This window comes from Paramormyrops kingsleyae, chromosome 16, assembly GCF_048594095.1.
Source record: "Paramormyrops kingsleyae isolate MSU_618 chromosome 16, PKINGS_0.4, whole genome shotgun sequence".
NCBI classification, from domain to species: Eukaryota; Metazoa; Chordata; class Actinopteri; order Osteoglossiformes; family Mormyridae; genus Paramormyrops; species Paramormyrops kingsleyae.
In genome coordinates this window covers 21,848,634-21,868,263 of record NC_132812.1, presented here as the reverse complement: position 1 = coordinate 21,868,263, position 19,630 = coordinate 21,848,634, and the positions used below count along the sequence as shown (strand labels likewise).

General features: G+C 49.2%; 1 protein-coding gene across 4 annotated transcripts in view; it reads left to right on the top strand.

Annotated features, from left to right (window-relative positions):
• Positions 1-19,630, top strand: part of LOC111858297 (protein TANC1-like) — an 84,661-nt gene that overhangs the window by 54,622 nt on the left and 10,409 nt on the right. For all 4 annotated transcript variants that reach the window (XM_023839947.2, XM_023839944.2, XM_023839942.2 and 1 more), the window contains 8 exons: positions 4,629-4,860; positions 5,912-6,078; positions 8,577-9,184; positions 11,434-11,542; positions 11,867-11,989; positions 15,370-15,606; positions 15,807-15,992; positions 16,493-16,571. In XM_023839947.2, the coding sequence (XP_023695715.2) occupies positions 4,629-4,860; positions 5,912-6,078; positions 8,577-9,184; positions 11,434-11,542; positions 11,867-11,989; positions 15,370-15,606; positions 15,807-15,992; positions 16,493-16,571 (1,741 nt within the window). The remainder of the gene's footprint in view (positions 1-4,628; positions 4,861-5,911; positions 6,079-8,576; positions 9,185-11,433; positions 11,543-11,866; positions 11,990-15,369; positions 15,607-15,806; positions 15,993-16,492; positions 16,572-19,630) is intronic.

Below are 19,630 nucleotides of genomic sequence, written 5' to 3'. Positions count from 1 at the left end.
CTGTGACCAGTCGCTCGCTAGTGGGGTTGGATTTATTGGTTGCCGGAGATTCATCTTTTTCCATGAGTCAGAGATATTTTGAGGCTCTCCCAGCCAATGATGTGATCCACTGGGTTTTGCCTCTACTAACACCAACCCCCCCAATCTCCAAAATCGCATTTCCACCAGCCTGCAAGGGCGCCGTGCCTGCTGAATGGACACGCCTCCCACTTACTGCGCCATGGTGCCGCGTCACTGAGGCACCGGTAAGCAGGCTGTGCAGGCTGCCTGCGGCCTTTTTTGTTAGGTAATGCTTAGCGCCTACAGTCCTTTAACGACACGCTCGTGAAATTCAAATGACTTCAGGGCTCCCCTAATTATTTCCACGGCCAAAACAGAAAGTGTGAGACCTTCCAGCATAGTTTCTGCTTCTAATGAATGTCCTGACATTTGTTCAAAGGAATATCAGGCAGCTGCCGTTACTCAGCAGGTCCCGAATGGAAGGGCCCGAGAGCTTGGCTGGCTCGGTGTGATTCTGCAAAGTTAGGCAGATTTATCGGACAATCTGCACAATTGATATGCGACCCAGTTGCCAAGGAGACCACCCAGCTGGAAGGTTTGGGTGACCTCGAGTAAACAGTGCAAAACTGGAGTCCATAATACTGAACCCCCCCCCACTGCATTCAAAAATCCCGTGTCTGGGGGCTAGTATTTAAGGCTGTAATCCTCCTTCAGCATGTGATACCCAGATTACAGGCCGCTTTTGATTGTAATGAAATTCTATTTTTGGTGCGTTTGAGCTTTTTAGTAAATGACTTAAGCAAAGTGCAGACAGTGATTTTTAACCACGACTTAACCGCATGGCTACTTTGCTCCGGATATGAGACAATGGAGGGGTGCAGCAGATCAACGACTCACTATATAGCCAAAAGTGTCTCGTTCTGAAACCAAGGGTATTAGTATGAAGCTGGTCAGCCCATCGCTGCTGTAGTTGCCTCTTTTCTGGGGAGGCTTTCCATTAGATGTTGGAACATTGTTGAGTTGGATTTGCAGCCATTTGTGTTGGGTATTGATGTTGAGTGGTCAGTCGCCATTCTGTGAGTTTGTGCGACTGACCACTCTGCACCTGAACTATCTTCTTGATGGTTTGATCTTCACAATCACTTGACCAGGGCAGCTTCTGCAGGGCAACTTGTGGCTAAATGTCCTCTGATGGTGCCAAGTGGAAACTCACAAACCACTTCTGTACAACAATTCTTCCCGTTCTGCTGGTAATGTTTGTTACATGACATTGTGTGACAGTGTGTTTAATAATATGCCTGTGTCAGCAATGGGTGTGGTTTAATTAGGCGATTCCTCTAATTAATATGGGTGTCTACATACTTTTTGGTCTTATAGTTTGTGTGTGTGTGTGTGTGTGTTATGTATTTATTACATTGTCGGGACCAAATGCCGCTACAATGTGATATAACCCAGTGCGTGCGTGTGTGCGTGTGCGTGCGTGCGCGTGCGTGTGTGTGCGTGCGCACGCGCGGTTTCCTGGTCCCCATAAGGGAAAACTCTATTTTATAAAAATCAGTGACTGCTATGAAAAAACTAAAAACTCTTGTATTTTGTTTGGTTACTTATGGTTATGGTTAGGGCAGGGTGGCGGTTAAGGTTGTCATAGTTAGCGTTAGCATTTTTCCCATTGAAATGAATGAGCGGTCCCCATAAGGATATGTGTGTGTGTGTGTGTGTGTGTGTGTGTGTGTGTGTGTGCGTGCGTGCGTGCGTGTGAGTGTGCATGTGTGTGCGTGTACAACAAAAACAATATGAGAAGCAGTCTATAAAAAAAATTCAGGGTCCCAAATCCATTTCAGCATGTTCTACCAGGACTGTAATGGCTGCTTAACCCAGGGCACCTTTAAGAGGAAATAGCGAGTGGGGTAATGAAATGTAATATTTCTATTGCCAACATAACATACAGCACACGGTCATGAACTTGCATACCTATTTTATGATCCACCATCCATCCATCCATCCATCTATCTTCAAATCACTGACCCTGGTCAGGGTTTTGGCCTTTTGCATGTTGTAGCCCACCCCCACTTTAGGAAGGTAGTGTGAGGGTGGCATTTTAATATTCATTAAGAATTAACCAGATAATGGTGCACCAATTGTACCAAATATTATTAGGTGACTTGTAATTGATGTCATCACCTTGTGACTACGTAGACTGCTTAGACATTCCTCTGGAACTTTCTGTCTACTGCCCAGGTCTTTACAGTCTACTAATTCTTCATACTAAACAGCACTAGTATATAGTTTAAACATTAATGAAAATAACAGGGTCAAACCCACACACTATCGATAAATAGTAGTTCTGCATTTTTGGTAAAGTAGTGCTTCGAATAATACTTAATATTCCTCGTACGTTTATGTTCGCTGAACGTGTGGAAGCTGTTCCCCGCGGATATACAGACAGGGCATTCCTGTCCATTTGAATCTCATCTCTGCTGTCCTGATTGTTCGATCTCACTGAGTTTTCGTCTCACACCTACTTAAGTTGCTAAAAGACAGATGGTTAATTATTTCATTGTTTTCTATTCCCCACTGTCAAGTGAATCACTGGGTTTGTTATGTAAGCGCAGACGAGGCAAGAGTTTAAAATGCTCTCAGTCAAAGCCATGAAAGAATCCCGAAAGTGTAGCGTCACCTCTGACCCTCCATTACACTAGGAAGGGGGTTACAGATGCAAGTAAATACTAGATAGTTTTTATATAACATTTATGTTTCACTATTCTTTTTACAACAGATCATTCTTTTTAGCAATATGTCCCAGAATCCTCTTGGAACTAGCTGTTAATCACCAAATCTGCCGCCCTTTTACCTAATGATTCAGGGAACCATTCTTTAGCTCTTGGCCAAGACTGTGGTTTTAAGTCCTCCGGGCCACACAAGTTTTTTCAATTAGAATTTGATGATTAGTGGTCATTGTTGACACACCACAGCACACAGTGCACAACAACGAAATGTGTCCTCTGCATTTAACCCAAATGTGACATCATGGCATAGCAGGGGGCAGCTAATTCAGCGCCCGGGGAGCAGTGCTTGGGGGCGGTACCTTGCTCAGGGTACCTCACTAGTGCCTTGCTGGTCGGGGATTCAAACCAGCAATCTTTCAATTACATTTGCACTTCCATAACCATTAAACCACCACTGCCCATGGTTTGTTTCTTTAAACTGGACACCCGTCCTGCACTCTGTCCTGCCTGACCCTGTGTACTGCTGCTGCTGGCTAGCCTCTTGTTAGCTGATGGTTTAGACCAGTCTTTCCCAGTCCGGTCCTCGAGCATCCACAGACAGTCCACGTTTTTTGCTTCCTCCCAGCTCCCAGTAGGGAGCAAAAACGTGGACCGGCTGTTGGTGCCTGAGGACTGGATTGGGAAACACTGGTTTAGATGACTGACACTCTTCTCTTGGCTGCGGGTTTCGTCACTATGCTTTTCCACACCTGAGGATCCGAAACATTGCATGCTCCTTAACTGAATGTTTCAGCATAAGCACTTTTCAGATATACTTTAAATTTCTCCAGAACATGAGACTTGATCTTCAGGTATCCCACAATCCCCTGCCAGCTTTTTGGCGGTCGCTGAATTGTGACCAAGGGGTAAGATTGGCCCATGTCAGTTTCCTGCAGTCTGTAGCTTTGGCAGGGGTCACATTTCTGCTCTGTTCTTTTTCTGCCTTTGCCCAGCGGTTATTTCTTTAGAGGTTGTGTCCAAGAACATTGCCGTCCTCTGCCAGGAAACCCTGGGTAGGACGTCTCTGAGCTGTCACTTGTGGAGCGCTATTTCAGGGGGCCGTGGCCGGCTCGTCCTCTTTGTACACTGACCTGTACTTGTGGTTTGGGACTAATTACTGCTGATGGGACCAAAGAGGTTTTGAAGGCCAAAGCAGACAAGACTACTGTGTGCTGTCAGTCACTGCAGGGTGTCACCCAATGGGACCCGATGAAGTAACAACTGTACATTGGGGTAAACTAATCAATTTTAAAGTGCCATTTCTCCCATTGGAAGTAATGAAGTTCCCCCTTGTACTTTTCTAGTGTCGTTGTCCCCAGATCTGGATCTGACTCTCCCTCCATTCCCATCCCCCCATCCCTTTATTTCGCTCCATTCCTGTCTTTCTGTCTCCTCGCTCTAGTCTCACCCTTGCAATCTTCCCTCCTCTGGTTATATACTAGTTATACATCAGTGTGTAGAAGGTTCCAGATCCTGCCTATGGTGAGTCACCTGCCTTTGAGTTACTTGAGTTTTTTCCTCCAGTCCGTGGACCTTCCCATGAGGTAGAATGCCCCCTCTGTTTCGGGCCTCGGATCTGTGCGGTAAAGAGGGGGTCCCGGGGGCTGAAGGGTTAAAATCCCAGGAGTGTGGTCCTCAAACAGACCAAGCAGCCTGTAGGTTTAACAGCACGCCCACTTTGGCACATTTGTCCAAAGAAGCAACGTCTACGAGCAAAGCGCTTGCCATCTGTACCAAAAGAGTCCAGATTCTAAAAATAAATTCTGTTTTCGCTCTCTGAGGTTTTTTTTTCTCATTTGGGTTGATTGAAGCTTTGCTGTGGATCTGGGTTCATATTCTACAAAAAATGACCATTCCCACCAGGTGGTGGCGTACCACTACTGCCAGGCGGACAACACCTACACCTGCTTGGTGCCGGAATTCGTGCACAGTGTCGCCGCCCTGCTGTGCCGGGCGCCCCAGCTCAGCGCGTACAGGGAGCTGCTGCTGAAGGAGCCCCACCTGCAGAGCATGCTGAGCCTCCGCTCCTGCGTGCAGGACCCCTCAGCAGCCTTCCGCCGGGGTGTGCTGGAGCCCCTGGTCAGCCTCCGCGAGGGTGAGCCTCCGTCTCGCTCTCATTGGCTGCACCATCTGTCCGTCTTTAGCCACGCCTCTTACTCTTACATGTTCACAAACCATATATTCTTCTGGAAACAAGCCATGATCACATGTAAACACTCTTTATAAATGTAGGTTACATGTCTAAATAGATATAAAGAAACAAGAAGGATCTGTATTTTGAATAGTGCTGTGATTACAGATCTGACTGAAGCTGATCTTTTAGAATCACTGCAGCCCAGTAGAGTTCTACGCAAAGTTCTTTCTGAAAGTTTCATTAGTCCTGTGCTCTGCTTATATGTATGATATTGTGGGAGCCTTGACAATGGAAGCTGATGGTAAAGCCCCCTGTGTTGAGATAATCAGTGGTTGAAGGCAAGGCTCAGTTTCGAGCGCTGATTGGATATGGAACCAGCAGGAAGGTTCTCCATTGGCCAGTAGGGCGGAGAGCAATAAGCAACAAGGCTTGCTGGCTACCGCGGGTTCACGGAAGTTTATTTTCTGGCTGAGGAGCCTGGAGGAAAAGAGTGTTCCTGCAAATGGTCGAACCCGTGATTGGGTGCAGCATGGAGACACAGGCATGGTGAACTGTAGATGTTTACTGTGGACCTTGAAATGCCAATTACTGCTTAATTACCACATTTTTGTCATGGTTTTTATTGCATGTTCATTCTTGCTATACCGACAGCATATTTCTTTATCCTTTGAATATATGTATTTCTGACAGAGCCGTTTGCAGCCAGGTGTAAACCGTGAGCATAGCCTTTAGAGTTGGCTGGTAATGGCTAACTTCCATACCAGGCTTGGCAATAATAAAATGTGAGAAAATAAGAAGCGTGAAATAAGAAAAACGTGAACAGGTTGACCAGGGAAACTCAATGATAACAAATGTAAACAGCTACATCCTCTACTCTTTACTGATGGGGACAGTCTGCTCATGCCAGAATGGAGAATAATCTTCTCAGAGTTACAGGGTCACCACTGCTGTCCAAACATTTATATTTTACTGGAATAAAGCTTGAAAAGTCCCCGCATCTCTGCAATCCCAGAAAGGAAGACCCCGGAGGAGGATCACGTGATCCTGATCGACGGGCTGAACGAGGCGGAGTTCCACAAACCGGACTATGGGGACACCATCTCCTCATTTCTCATCAGAATCATACCGAGGTTCCCCGTCTGGCTGAAGCTCATAGTCACAGTCCGGGTCAATCTGCTGGTAAGCTCAGTCTCTGGAATCCATGCTGTACCGGTTTGGGTGTGTTAGGTGCTGTTCTTCCAGATCCTACCAGACTGCAGTTTCTGTATGATAGCCTGGACTTCATGGAAGTATGGAAACAGAACAGGGCTTCAGATCTGCTCTCTTGTCTTTCCTTGGACAGTGTGGAGGGCTTCCCAGCTTTCTGGTGGTCAGGCCTTCAGGGTGTCTGCCCCCTCCCCCTCACAAATCCCAATAGCTCACTTCTGTTCTCCTCCATGGCCAATAACAAATTTTACCAAAGAGGTTTGGCACCTCTCAGTCCTCCAAATCGACCAGACTTGACCAGATAGTCCTAGTGGCTTACCTAAATCCAGCACTTGTAAATGTGCACAGTGCCAAAAAAGCAAGTGTAGATCTGGGCCGGCTCTGGAGCAAAGCGGTTACGTCATGTTGACTTGGAGAGCGTCCTGGAAATGGAGCCACTTTCCGCCTATGTACCTCAGCTCGGTGGTGACAGGAGTACAAGGATCAGCTGAGGCTGATAGGTGGGTGTTCAAGTTGTCCTCAGGAAACTTTGCCACTGGGGGGCGCTTTGACCTCCTCCACCCCTCGAGACCACATGAGAGCAGGAAGCCTCCTGGGTCCATCCAGCCTGGGGAAGCAGCATGTCTCTCATAGCGATGCCTGCATCGCCTGACTAATCCTCTCGCCCTAGTCCGGCGTTTCGCACAGACGTGTTGCCAACACCTCGTCTCCTGTATTATTCAGTGTTTTCGTGCCCCTGCTGCTCTGTATCGTGATAAGACATACGGGGGAGGTTCATCTCTCGGCAGTCAAGTCTCTGTTGGGTTTTTGGTGGGGTGTAGATTCATCAGTGGCCCCTGGGAATAAAGACACGGCCTCTGAGTGTGCTCCTTAGTGCGGTGTGTGATTGCCGGCGTTGCCCCCAAAGACACGGCCTCTGAGTGTGCTCCTTAGTGCGGTGTGTGATTGGCGGCGTTGCCCCCAAAGACACGGCCTCTGAGTGTGCTCCTTAGTGCGGTGTGTGATTGCCGGCGTTGCCCCCAAAGACACGGCCTCTGAGTGTGCTCCTTAGTGCGGTGTGTGATTGGCGGCGTTGCCCCCAAAGACACGGCCTCTGAGTGTGCTCCTTAGTGCGGTGTGTGATTGCCGGCGTTGCCCCCAAAGACACGGCCTCTGAGTGTGCTCCTTAGTGCGGTGTGTGATTGGCGGCGTTGCCCCCAAAGACACGGCCTCTGAGTGTGCTCCTTAGTGCGGTGTGTGATTGCCGGCGTTGCCCCCAAAGACACGGCCTCTGAGTGTGCTCCTTAGTGCGGTGTGTGATTGCCGGCGTTGCCCCCAAAGACACGGCCTCTGAGTGTGCTCCTTAGTGCGGTGTGTGATTGCCGGCGTTGCCCCCAAAGACACGGCCTCTGAGTGTGCTCCTTAGTGCGGTGTGTGATTGGCGGCGTTGCCCCCAAAGACACGGCCTCTGATTGTGCTCCTTAGTGCGGTGTGTGATTGGCGGCGTTGCCCCCAAAGACACGGCCTCTGAGTGTGCTCCTTAGTGCGGTGTGTGATTGGCGGCGTTGCCCCCAAAGACACGGCCTCTGAGTGTGCTCCTTAGTGCGGTGTGTGATTGGCGGCGTTGCCCCCAAAGACACGGCCTCTGATTGTGCTCCTTAGTGCGGTGTGTGATTGCCGGCGTTGCCCCCAAAGACACGGCCTCTGAGTGTGCTCCTTAGTGCGGTGTGTGATTGGTGGCGTTGCCCCCAAAGACACGGCCTCTGATTGTGCTCCTTAGTGCGGTGTGTGATTGGCGGCGTTGCCCCCAAAGACACGGCCTCTGATTGTGCTCCTTAGTGCGGTGTGTGATTGGCGGCGTTGGCCCCAAAGACACGGCCTCTGAGTGTGCTCCTTAGTGCGCTGTGTGATTGGCGGCGTTGCCCCCAAAGACACGGCCTCTGAGTGTGCTCCTTAGTGCGGTGTGTGATTGCCGGCGTTGCCCCCAAAGACACGGCCTCTGAGTGTGCTCCTTAGTGCGCTGTGTGATTGGCGGCGTTGGCCCCAAGACAGCCCTGCTTGGCCTCTGTGTCTCCACCCTCTGGCTTGTCACTTGGTGACGAATCTGTGGTCAACCTGGGAGGGGCAGGATGAAGTAGTAGGAAATCCCTCAGGCTACATGACAAGGCATTCCTTTTGTTACTGTTTATTAGTTATAATAGCCAATGCAATAAAAAAGGTAGAAATTAGGATTTATTTAACTCTGTCTTTCTCAGCCCACATCTTTGCTCCCTCCAAGCTCCCAGCTTATACTTATCGAGCAACCAAGAATGCTGAATAGCTGATGCTGTCTGGGGGTCCCCGAGGAATGGGTTGAGAAACATTGATTTAATTGACTTTGGTGTAATGTGGTCGTGTTCATCACACGAGGGCTTCTTCTTGGTAGCCTGCCAGCACGCGCAATCGATGCTTAGGGGTAGGTTTTTCATCTGCATGTCATCTGTTCTTGACAGGACATCACTAGCCTGATGCCCTTCACCAAGATCACCCTGGACCATTTTCCAGACAACCAGGATGTTCAGGATGACCTGTATGCCTACATCCAGCACCGCATCGGCAGCAGCAAGGAGATCCTGAATAACATCTCACTGAACGGCAAGGCCGACCCAGCCATGGTGGGCAAGTTGAGCAGCCACCTGGCCTCACTCAGCCAAGGCTCCTATCTGTACCTGAAGCTGACCCTGGACATGTTTGAACATGGCCACCTAGTCATCAAGAGCGCCAGCTACAAGGTCGTGCCTGTCTCGCTGGCTGAGCTCTACCTGCTGCAGTGCAACATGCGCTTCACCAGCGGTGCCGCCTTCGAGCGCGCCCGGCCCGTCCTCAACGTGGCACTGGCCTCGCTGCACCCACTTACCGATGAGCAGCTCTTCCGAGCTGTCAACGCCGGAGCTGTAGCTGGCGAGCTGGAGTGGGAAGACTTTCGGCAGAGGGTGGAGGCCCTATCCTGCTTCCTGGTGCGCAGGAGGGACAAAACTCGCATGTTCTGCCATCCTTCCTTCCGTGAATGGCTCGTGTGGAGGGCCGATGGCGAGAGCACGGACTTCCTGTGCGACCCCAGGTGAGAACCGCACCCACTCTACCAACCAGAACCTTCAAGACTCAACAGGAGTCAGTTCCAGATCCCACATCAACGATTGATTAGGCTGTCACTAGATACTGAATGAGCGTGTTCCTCAACGTTGGAACGCTGGGACATCTTGCTTAGAGGTGACAGGACATCTGGACTCGTGGTGCAGTGTACTGTAGCTGTGATTGGACGCATCCCTTGTCCTCACACTTAGAGAGGTGATATTACTGTTCTGTGTTCAGCCGCAGGCGGGGTACTCAACTCATCGTGAGGCCATGGCAATAAATCTCCGAGCAGCATTCCACATAGATGCAGACTCGTATCGGGGGCAGTCAAGATTGGATTAACACACGGGAAGCTTGTTTTGAAATGCGGGCAAGTGGGGAGAGTAATTAGTGTTCCCTGGTCAATAAACGGTCATGTACTTTAATCTATTTAGAAGGAAAGGTTATGATGCGGAATCCAAGAAAATAGCAGAAACCAAATAGCCTGTTTATTCTGAGCTTAAAAAACATTAAACTCACAACGGTGCTCTGTGATTTCCAAGAAAATATAGATAAATTCCCTGATGCATTTATTTTGTCAGGCACATTGATCAGTCAGTCTCTGCACTGCCACAAATGGACCATCACACTAGCATTTTAAGCCTATTTAATATAAACAAAACAGCAAATTGTGTAAAATAATTTATCTCACGATGATCTTACTTCCTGGTAATTTCTGAAAGCCAGGGCTACGCTGGGTCCTGGTAACTGCAGATAGAATCACGTGGGAAGCCTGTGTGGAATAGAGGAGTCTCTGTGTCCCGTGCAAAGGTTTCTCCTGCCACTGGTCTGACACGCTGTCCCGAAATCCTCAAGGACCCGTCCGCTCCCTGAATCTTCATAAACGGAGCAAACTGACACCCACGTCCCCCTGAGTACTCAGACGAGGCTGTTTCTGCAAACATTTAACCGTAGCTTGATAGCTGTCAGCTGTCAGCTGTCAGTTTTACTGGGTCTCCAGTGTGCCCGAACACCCACTGCAGAGATGAAAACCGGAAAGTTTGTCTGCACTGAGACCAGAAACTTCTTTATTCCTTAATTTTTGGAATTTCTGCCTCTGGGGCACGCTGTCACCATGAGCGTGCTGTCAATAAGCCGTCAATCGCTATTCGGCGGAACACGGCAAGCTGCAGCTGTCACAGTCACGGGCCCTGTTGCACTGTTAGCTGTTAAATATGTACGCAGCTGCCTGAGATATTAGCTCGTAATCTGCTCGCACCATCTTCTGACGGATTTGACAGAGGGGCACAGAGCTGCAAAAGGCGACTCTAATTCCTGTGTCCTCTGGGCTCCTGTTTAGCAGTGGCGTGGACTCCCGTGACCTTGTTGCCGAGGCAACCTTAAATGTGACTATACAGTATGTGCCTGATATTTGCAGGAAGGTGTGTCGCCTGTCCCTGCCCACTGCAGCAACTGGCATGGTGTGTTCTCCACCAGGCTGCCATTAAGGCTCTGAGAAATAAGGCAACATCAGGGACTGGGACAGAAGAAAGCGTGCAGCCCCCCCACCCCCCGGCCCTGGAAACTTGTTAGTTAGGGCAGCATCGATCATGGAGATCAAAGGCGAAAGTGGTTGTGTGTGGCCTTTTAATGAAGTTCCCAATTAACAAACAGCAGGGCAGACGAGGAGAGAGCACATGCCCCCCCCCCCCCCCCCACAAGCCCACCAGCTCATTTGCTCGGAAGAGGACCAGTGCTCTTCAGCACCATTTAATCACACGGAGGGTCCTGATGAACGCGACCGTCGGTGAACTTAGGAGCGAGGGGAGCAAGCACATCCGTGATCCGCATTTAAATGTGCGAATTTGAAAGTGGACACATTTGAAGGAGATGGTTCAGAGCGAGGAGTGGCCCAGCTGTGGCTCCTCTGGCTGGAGCTGAGTCACCCTTTGCCTTGCTGAGTCTGAGAGCTTCCCAGGGAGTCACAAAGGCACAGCGCTCACCTGATCGCGCGACATGACAGCTGCACCAATACTTCATCTTAGGCATCACAGTTGCACCTGTAACTGCTGCCATTTGATTTATTTATGTGGTGTATGTCTGCCATGCCCCACAGCCCTGACCAGGAAAAGTAGGTATCGGATGGATGGATGGATGGATGGATGCTATGACAGTGACTGGGCAGCAGTGTATTATGGGATACAGTGACTTAATGAGGCTTTCCGTCCCCTGTAATGGCTCTTTGTCTGCCCGCAGGAGTGGCCACGCCCTCATGGCCTTCATGCTGTCACGGCAGGAGGGGAAACTGAACCGCCAGCAGACTATGGAGCTGGGCCATCACATCCTGAAGGCCCACATCTTTAAGGTAATGAGAGGAGGTGCAGTGGGGTCCGGGGGGGTAGATCCCAGGGGTCATCACTAGCAGAGGATGCTGCTCTTTATTGCCTTCTTACCAAAATGTATATATCTGAGGTGGGGACACATCTGTTCCTCCTTTGTTCATTTGATGATTTTCATCTGAATATTTTTAAATAATTAAATAACAATGAATAACAATAAGGGGTGGCACCTCCAGAATTGGAGGTTAGTTCGTGTGTCACTGGGTAAGATATTCCAGAAGGTTCGGTGGGCCTAGCATAACATTTTCCACCGCTGGTGTCTCTCACCTTCACGCTTTCTGTCTCTTCAGGGTCTGAGCAAGAAGATGGGCGTGTCCTCCAGCGTGCTTCAGGCCCTGTGGATCAGCTACAGCACTGACGGCCTGTCCGCTGCCCTGGCCTCCCTGAGGAACCTCTACACGCCCAACGTCAAGGTAGGTGCCATGGTGGACGGGTCTGGACCAAACATGACCTTGGTCGGGAGAAAGTAAAAATGAAGAAAATGATTTTGCAATGAAGCAGCCAAACTGGTTTATGTTACAGTCAGCAACAGCTCTGATTTTATATCATATGTACATGTTACCCGCCAGCAAAGGTTGATGCCTTCTAACCTGCAAGAAAATTGACCTTGTCAAGGAGATTCTCCATTTTTCTTAACCATTTATCCAAGGCTGGGTGGTGTTCAGCCAGGAGACTATCCTGCAAACCCAAGGGACACCCTGCACAGGCTGCCTCTCCATCACTGCATGACCTTGTCAAGTCATTTCAGAAAATTATGCTTTAAATATTTCTCCCTACTACATATGGTGAATTCTTGCACCACAGGGAAAATACAAACAGGGGTATTTTTTTAAAAACCTCACACTTTGCTTTTTGTTCTCAAACAATGACCTTCTCCTCCAAACTCGTTCCAAACGATTCAAGGTCATTTTTGCTCTGAAAGGTTTTGCTTTGAGCCACTAATTTATTCCATTGACAGGGAAGTAAATAAAACCAGTTCAGTCCTTTGCCTTTCACTGTTGTTTGATCAGGTGTCTTTTATTCAAATTCCTCCCAGAAATGACGTGGTTTGATCATCCTGCGAGGGGGCGGCACGAGACACGCTCTAGCGTTTAATCAATTTGGGAATTGCAGTCTCTGCATGATGGAGCCAGCTTATGTCTGAGTTCCCCAAACAGCTAAAACGCAACATCGTTTTTGTGGAGAAATCAAAGAATCACCAAGTAAATGCCTGAGTCACCTTAGGCCGAGTCACCTATGAGCTGCCTGTATTGGTTATTTAGTCAAGCTAACATGCTGTTTGTTAGCCAAGAAGCTGTTTGGATAGATGAGTCACAGTTTCTCTAACTAAGACACTGTTTGGTCAGTCACATTTCTGTTTGGTTAGTTAGGAAACTGTCGCATTAACTGAGAGTCATTCAAATTTATAATTCATCACCTGAAGCCATTCAGGACAAACATAATAGAGCCTCTTGCGGAAATACATTCGTGACCTTGTAGGTGGTGCTGAAATACTTTCTATCTTAGGAGTTAGTCAGCTTCAGTGTGCTGCTGTGTGAGGAAGCTCAACCGCCTGAGCTGTGATGAAGATCCATAGGCAGAGGAGACTGAGCAACGGATATTTTAATGGAGTTTGTGATCAGTTAGAACAGTGTGTCAGGGACTTGCAGACAGTCCAGGTTTTTGCAAAAATGTGGACTGTCTGGCAGGGACAGTGGGTTCCCGGGGACTATGTTGGGAAACACTGAGTTAGAAGACCGGTTAGCTGTGCACTTAATCCGTTATCGTTGAGTTAGCTGCATCCCTGCTGGACTCCTGTTCAGCCAAGCGGGTGATGGATCGGCAGAATTCCCATACAGCTGGAGATGGATGAGAAGCCACAGGTAGCGGCACATGGAGATTGATGCTGGGAGTAGCTTCTCCTCCCTCCAGCGAGGCTTCATCACTCACAGCCAACACTGTAAATGGTCTGCATCTCGCCGTAGCCCTAGGTGGGCTTGACGCCTCTGCTCGCACTGCTCTGCACCTGGGAGATTTGTGGCGTGCCGGAACCAGCATATCTCTCACAGTCGCCGCGTGGGATCTGCAGATGAAAACACCCATCGTAACAATTCATTCCCCCTCAGCAGCAACTCACCCCCTCCCAGACCACAGGCGCTGGTTGTTTTCCTAGCAGGTCGATATTGGCATGTGAGTTATTACCCCCCAAGGCTGGGGGTCCTGCCTGCATTATAATTGTGTGCGGAGTTTGCATGTCCTCCCCATTTGCGGGTTCCTTCCAGATACGCCAGTTCCTCCCTAAAAACCAAAAACCCTCAAAGTTAGTAGGTGACCTGGTGTCTCTGAATGGCCTATAATGTGTGTCCTGTGCTGGATGGGCATCCCATCCAGGGTGTCCCCTGCCTCTTGCCCTGTGCTGCCCAGGATTGGCTTCAAGATCTGTACTGGATACGCAGTTAAGAAAAATGGATAAATTAGTTTAAATCATAGGCTGGACTAAGGCAAAAATAAGAATCAGTGTGGGTGTGTCTATTTGTCCATCCACCTCATCAGCAACTTAAGATATGTAGGGGTTGGACAATGAAACTGACACACTGACCAAACTGGTGTTTGAGGTTTCACGCCTATATATGGGTGGCCTGATGGCCAATCTTCACCGATTGCACGTTCCATCAGTAACAACAGAGTGTGAAGACTGAATTAGCAGAGCAATAGCACAGCCGAACATAAAATATTGCAATCGATACAACATGATGGGAAGCATATCAGAGTTCAAAAGAGAACAGTGACCAGGACAGAAAGTCTTTGTGATGTATCAAGAGCCACGGAATCCAGGGTAATGTCGTCATACCACCACGAAAGATGGACCACATCTAACAGGAGTAAATGTGGATGTAGGAGGAAGCAGTCTGAAAGGGATGTCTGGGTACTTACCAGGATTGTATCCAAAAAAAACATAAAACTACAGCAGCCCAGCTCACTGCATAATTAAAAGTGCATCTCACCTCTCCTGTTTCCGCCAAAACTGTTGGTCAGGAGCTCCACAGGGCCAGAATTCATGGTCGAGCTGCTATAGCCAAACCTTTGGTCACTCATGCCAAACATCGGTTTCAATCTTGGGTTGTGGACAATGCGAAACATATTGTTCTCTGATAAGTCCACCTTTACTGTCTTTCTCACATGCGGGAGAGTTACAGTGTATAGAATCCCCAAAGAGACTTACCACCCAGACTGTTGTGTACCCAGAGTGCAGCACGGGGTGGATCAGTGATTGTTTGGGCTGCAATATCATGGCATCCCCTAGGCCCACTGCTTGTTCTAGATGGGCACGACACTGCCAAAGACTACCAAGCCATTCTGGAGGACCAGGTTTACCCAGCGGTTCAAACATTGTACCTTGAAAATGGTGCCATGTATCAGGATGATAATGCAGCAATACACACTGCAAGACTGGTGACAGAATGGTTTGATGAACATGAAAATGAAGTTTCCTATGGCCTCCACAGTCACAAGATCTGAATATTATTGAGCCACTTTGCGGTGTTTTAGAGGAGTAAGTCAGAAAATGTTTTCCTCCACCAGCATCATGCAGTGAACTGGCCACTATTTTGCAAGAGGAACAGCTCAAAATCCTTCTGGCCACTGTGCTGGACTTTTATCTCTCATTCCCAAAACAAGCTAATGATGTAATGGCCACAGAAGGAGGCCCTACACCATATCAATAAATGATTGTGGTCTAAAACCAGGTGTTTCAGTTTCATTTTTCCAACCCATGTAAATCTTGTCATTTCCCAACCCAAACCCCGCCTCCCAGGTAAGCCGTCTCCTGATGCTGGGTGGGGCCAACGTGAACTACCGCACGGAGGTGCTGGGCAATGCGCCGGTGCTGTGCGTGCAGTGCCACTTGGGCCACCAGGAGCTAGTGAGCCTGCTGCTGGAGTTCGGCGCCACCGTGGAGGGCACCTCGGAGAACGGGATGAGCGCCCTGTGCTTCGCGGCAGCCGCTGGCCACCTGGGCCTCGTCACACTGCTCTGCAAGCGTGGGGTCAAGGTCAGGATGTGTTAAAACCGCTAACACGTCGCTAGCTGTTAGCTAACGCTACATGAGTCCGTATGTCTTAAAGTTTCTCTTCAGTGTCTGAACCCTCTGGTGCCTGAACCCTTCCGGGTGGTGTTGATTTTTGTTAACCATGCTGGTCTCTGGCTACCCTGATTCAGCTACAGATGCTCATGTTCAGTACCTGTGTGCAGGTCGACCATGTGGACAAGAGTGGTCAGTGCGCCCTGGTCCATACAGCTCTACGGGGCCACCTGGATGTCATGCAGTTCCTGCTGGCCATGGAGTGGAGCCCTGGCGGTGGGCAGGGGGACTCCGGCCTGAAAAGCAGGGCCACCCAGCAGGCCCTTACCGCCGCTTGCAGCATGGGCCACACACAGGTGAGTGGGCTCCCAGGGCACAACCGGAGAACGGGCACACACAAAAAATTCCTGAAAGGGCCATGAACTCATAGCCATTCTTGGTAGGGTCAAAAACCATAGCTGTAACTAGGACATTGCAGGTTCAGGACCAAGCACGGGTCTTGTAGTTATACTCTGAGCAGAAGCTGTCACACTGTTGTCTGTTTTATGCACCTTCAGTGGATGTTAAGGACATTAATTGACTTGAGAAGAATGACCCCCCTGGGCTGGTGGGATTGGGGTAGCCATGCCCTTATTACTTCCTGGGTGTCTCTCATTTGTCAGTCAGAGATTTACGTGCATATCAGGTGTTTGACATGTGATTGGTTTAGGCAAATGTGCATTGATCATCCTAAGTAATTTCCTGGTCACACTTTAAAAATCTGTTTATTCAGCACAAAGCACAATCATTTGAATATTTAGTTCCTACCCAAGGATGTGAGTTTGTGCCATTAATCACGTCGCCTTCCTTTTGACAGGTGGTGCGGAGTCTGCTGGCACTGAGTAATGAGCACAGCGTGCAGATTGATGGGCATGACACACTCTGGGGAGAGACAGGTACCGTCGCCTGCATCTTCTCATTCTGTGCATCTCCCATCGGGTCATCATTAGCACATGTTGGGCGCAAAGCATAGCCAGATCTCTCTCTCTGGACATGTCAGGAGGGTGCAGTATGTATTATCCAAAAACATGTTTTAGACCTGAATGCTGTAGCCTCCTTATGAGCTTAAAGCTCTGACCTCGAGGCGCCACCTGTTGCGCTAATCGTGCATCATCCAGATGGTTGTGGCTCTTCACAGCTGTCTCACATTAATCCCATTCACCTGTAAATAGAGCAGCCCTCCAAAGCGTTAACGTTTTATAAACGCACATTGGCTTCACCCCCTTCCTACCGCCGCTCCTGAAAACGGACCCTAGATTGGCTCATCCTGTGTCTTATCCTGATGGAGTTTTACCAGATTGTTACCAGATTATTACCCGAGTGTTACCGGCCTACACTCGAAAGAGAGCTCTACCCTACCCTAATCCCCCCCCCCCCCCACCCCAAAACACATAGTGAAGTTGGAGATGCTGGATTCATCAATCTGGTTACTGAGCCGTAAAGTAGACACGCTCTGCTTAGGTCTTTTAAGCGCCACTGAAGTGAGATAGCAGAGAACTCGGTGCCTGTGAATCTTCATCACAGCTTAAAGCTCCATAAATGCCCAGTGGTGGGGTGGAATCCATCTCTAGGGGAATTTCAGCATCACCTGCCAGTTTTCAGGTTTGAGTACCACTGGTTGTGTCTACACTAGAAAGGCTTCAATCGAAAAAATTATAAATCTGTCTGAAGTAGTAATACTGCAAGCATCTCATGGAAGAAAATGGTTCTCTCCGAGGCCATATCATCAGATTAGACGGCGTTTGTGAGGCGGGCAGGCAGGTAGCCGCTGGACACGGTTGCCATTGGACACGGTCGCCGTTAACAACTGGTCACGACAACAACATGGTAATAGAGCGGGGAGTAGGAAGGCAGAAGAATCGCTGCTGATAAGCTGGCAGTACACTGGGTGCTGCGGAAACGTGTAGCACACAGGTCTTTATGAGAATTTACAAGCTGGGAGTGCTGGATTCTTTTGAAATAAATGATGTGGAATTTTTAAAAAAAAATTGAAAAGAGTTAAAATCTCTGCGAACATTTAGCTGTGAACCATGTTTTTTTCCAGAGAATTACATAAATGGAGATAAACAGAGAAATGTTCCCTGGCTTGTGTCCATCTAAAAGGGCGTTCTCAGCATTTACCTCTATGGCTGGCCTGACGTCATGTGATCCAGAGACCTGTCATGTGACTTGTTCCACAGAGACATGGCATTGGGTCAGTGTCATTTCATAAAGCTTTGATTGGTTCCTTCCTCCTACACTTTGTTTTGCCACCTTCAACAAAAGCAGGGCTGTGATAAAGAGCTGTGAATTAATTAAAACTGTTAGGATTGTTTTGGCAACGCTCGCTGTACTCGCACTTAATTTATTGCGCTTTGCAGCTCCAGCCAGCAGAGTTCGGGATTAGCTTGTTGGCCGCAGCGTCGCTAAAATGCTAAACGTCAGCGTAAAGACGTGAGCTATCCTGTGTGACCTTGTGCACCGCTGTTGTTTCAGATGAGCGGCTCATTCTGCTCCTGGTCTGTCGCTGCTACCAGACACTAAAAGAGGATAAACCATGGGCGTCGCCGCCATTAAATCTGAGGGGGACGTGTTGTTTGGACTCCCCCACGTTTAACATAAAATATTAGTTCTATGCCAGTGTCCCCCCCCCCATATTCAAAAATGCTTCTGACGCCCCTGGGATGAACAGTGTTTACAGGTTGGGGCCATTCCGGAATGCATTCACCAATTCCAATCGAATTCCAATCCAAATCATTTCCTGATTTGCATTGGAATTGATTAATGGATTCCGGAATGGCCCCCACCCTGGATTACAGCACCCCTCCTGGGCCTAATTGTGACAGGGAACATGGCCGTAAGCAGGACCTGATGATTTCAGCCTGGTCTGCTTCCCGGTCTGAGAGAAACAAAGGCGGAGCTAGCCTTAATTATGTTTTCCTGCTATACTGAGGTGCTAGACTGTAGCAGGGGTTTGTTAATTGGATTCCCATTCATTTGACTTCCAACTGCTTATCCTGCTGAGGGTCACAGGCCTGGAGCCTATCCCAGGCAGCACAGGGCTGGGGTACTGGATGGGATGCCGGTCCATGACGGGCCACATAGGCATGATCACACAGCCTGACTGCATGGCTTCGGAGTGCCTGGGGGGAGACCCGTGTTACGTGGGTGGAAAGCCAGTCTCTAAAGCAGGATTCCCCAGTCCCGGTCCTGGAGGGCCACTCTACACCACAGTTTGCAGATTTCCCTGCTCAAACACAGGTACTAAACCTAATTAGTTGGTAAGCTGTGTAAGATGCATTTGAGCAGGGAAATCTGCAAACTGTGGTGTAGAGTGGCCCTCCAGGACCGGGACTGGGGAATCCTGCTCCACATACAGACAGTGGAGAAGGGGAATCCCAGCTTGTAACCCTGGAGCTCGGAGGCAGGAGTGCTGGCCACTGAGCAAATGTGCAGCCCGTCAAGTAGCTAATGCTTGTAGACACTCTGCCAAGCCGTTTGATGTATCTCAACCAACGCTGGCACCAGAGGAACATGGATGAACATTTTTCTTTACACGTAACATTCCTTTACTGTGATCAGTCCGTGTCACATGCTGGTGCTGGTGCTCCTTACCAAACTCTGTGCACATTGGTGGGCTGTACTTAATATTCTTCAGTGTCTTTATTGTGTCCAAGCTGTTTCGCTTCCAGAAGGTTGTCATAGTCGACGGTGTGCCTGCTCAAAGTCACATCGCGACACCTGTGGGTGTCAGCATGCCGCCGACAGCTCTGCCCCGACAGGGGGGCATTTCCAACGGCATCCTTCATGCACGGCGGGTGACCTGTAGCAGAGACCGGGGGCCCCCACGCCCCTAATGGTCACATAATGAGTGTATATCGAAGCCTAATCGCATGCATCTGGCACCATCGTGAGATGGGTGAAGTCCCCGCCTGCCCAGCCACCCCCTGCGAGGAGATGAGCCAGCACAATTTGT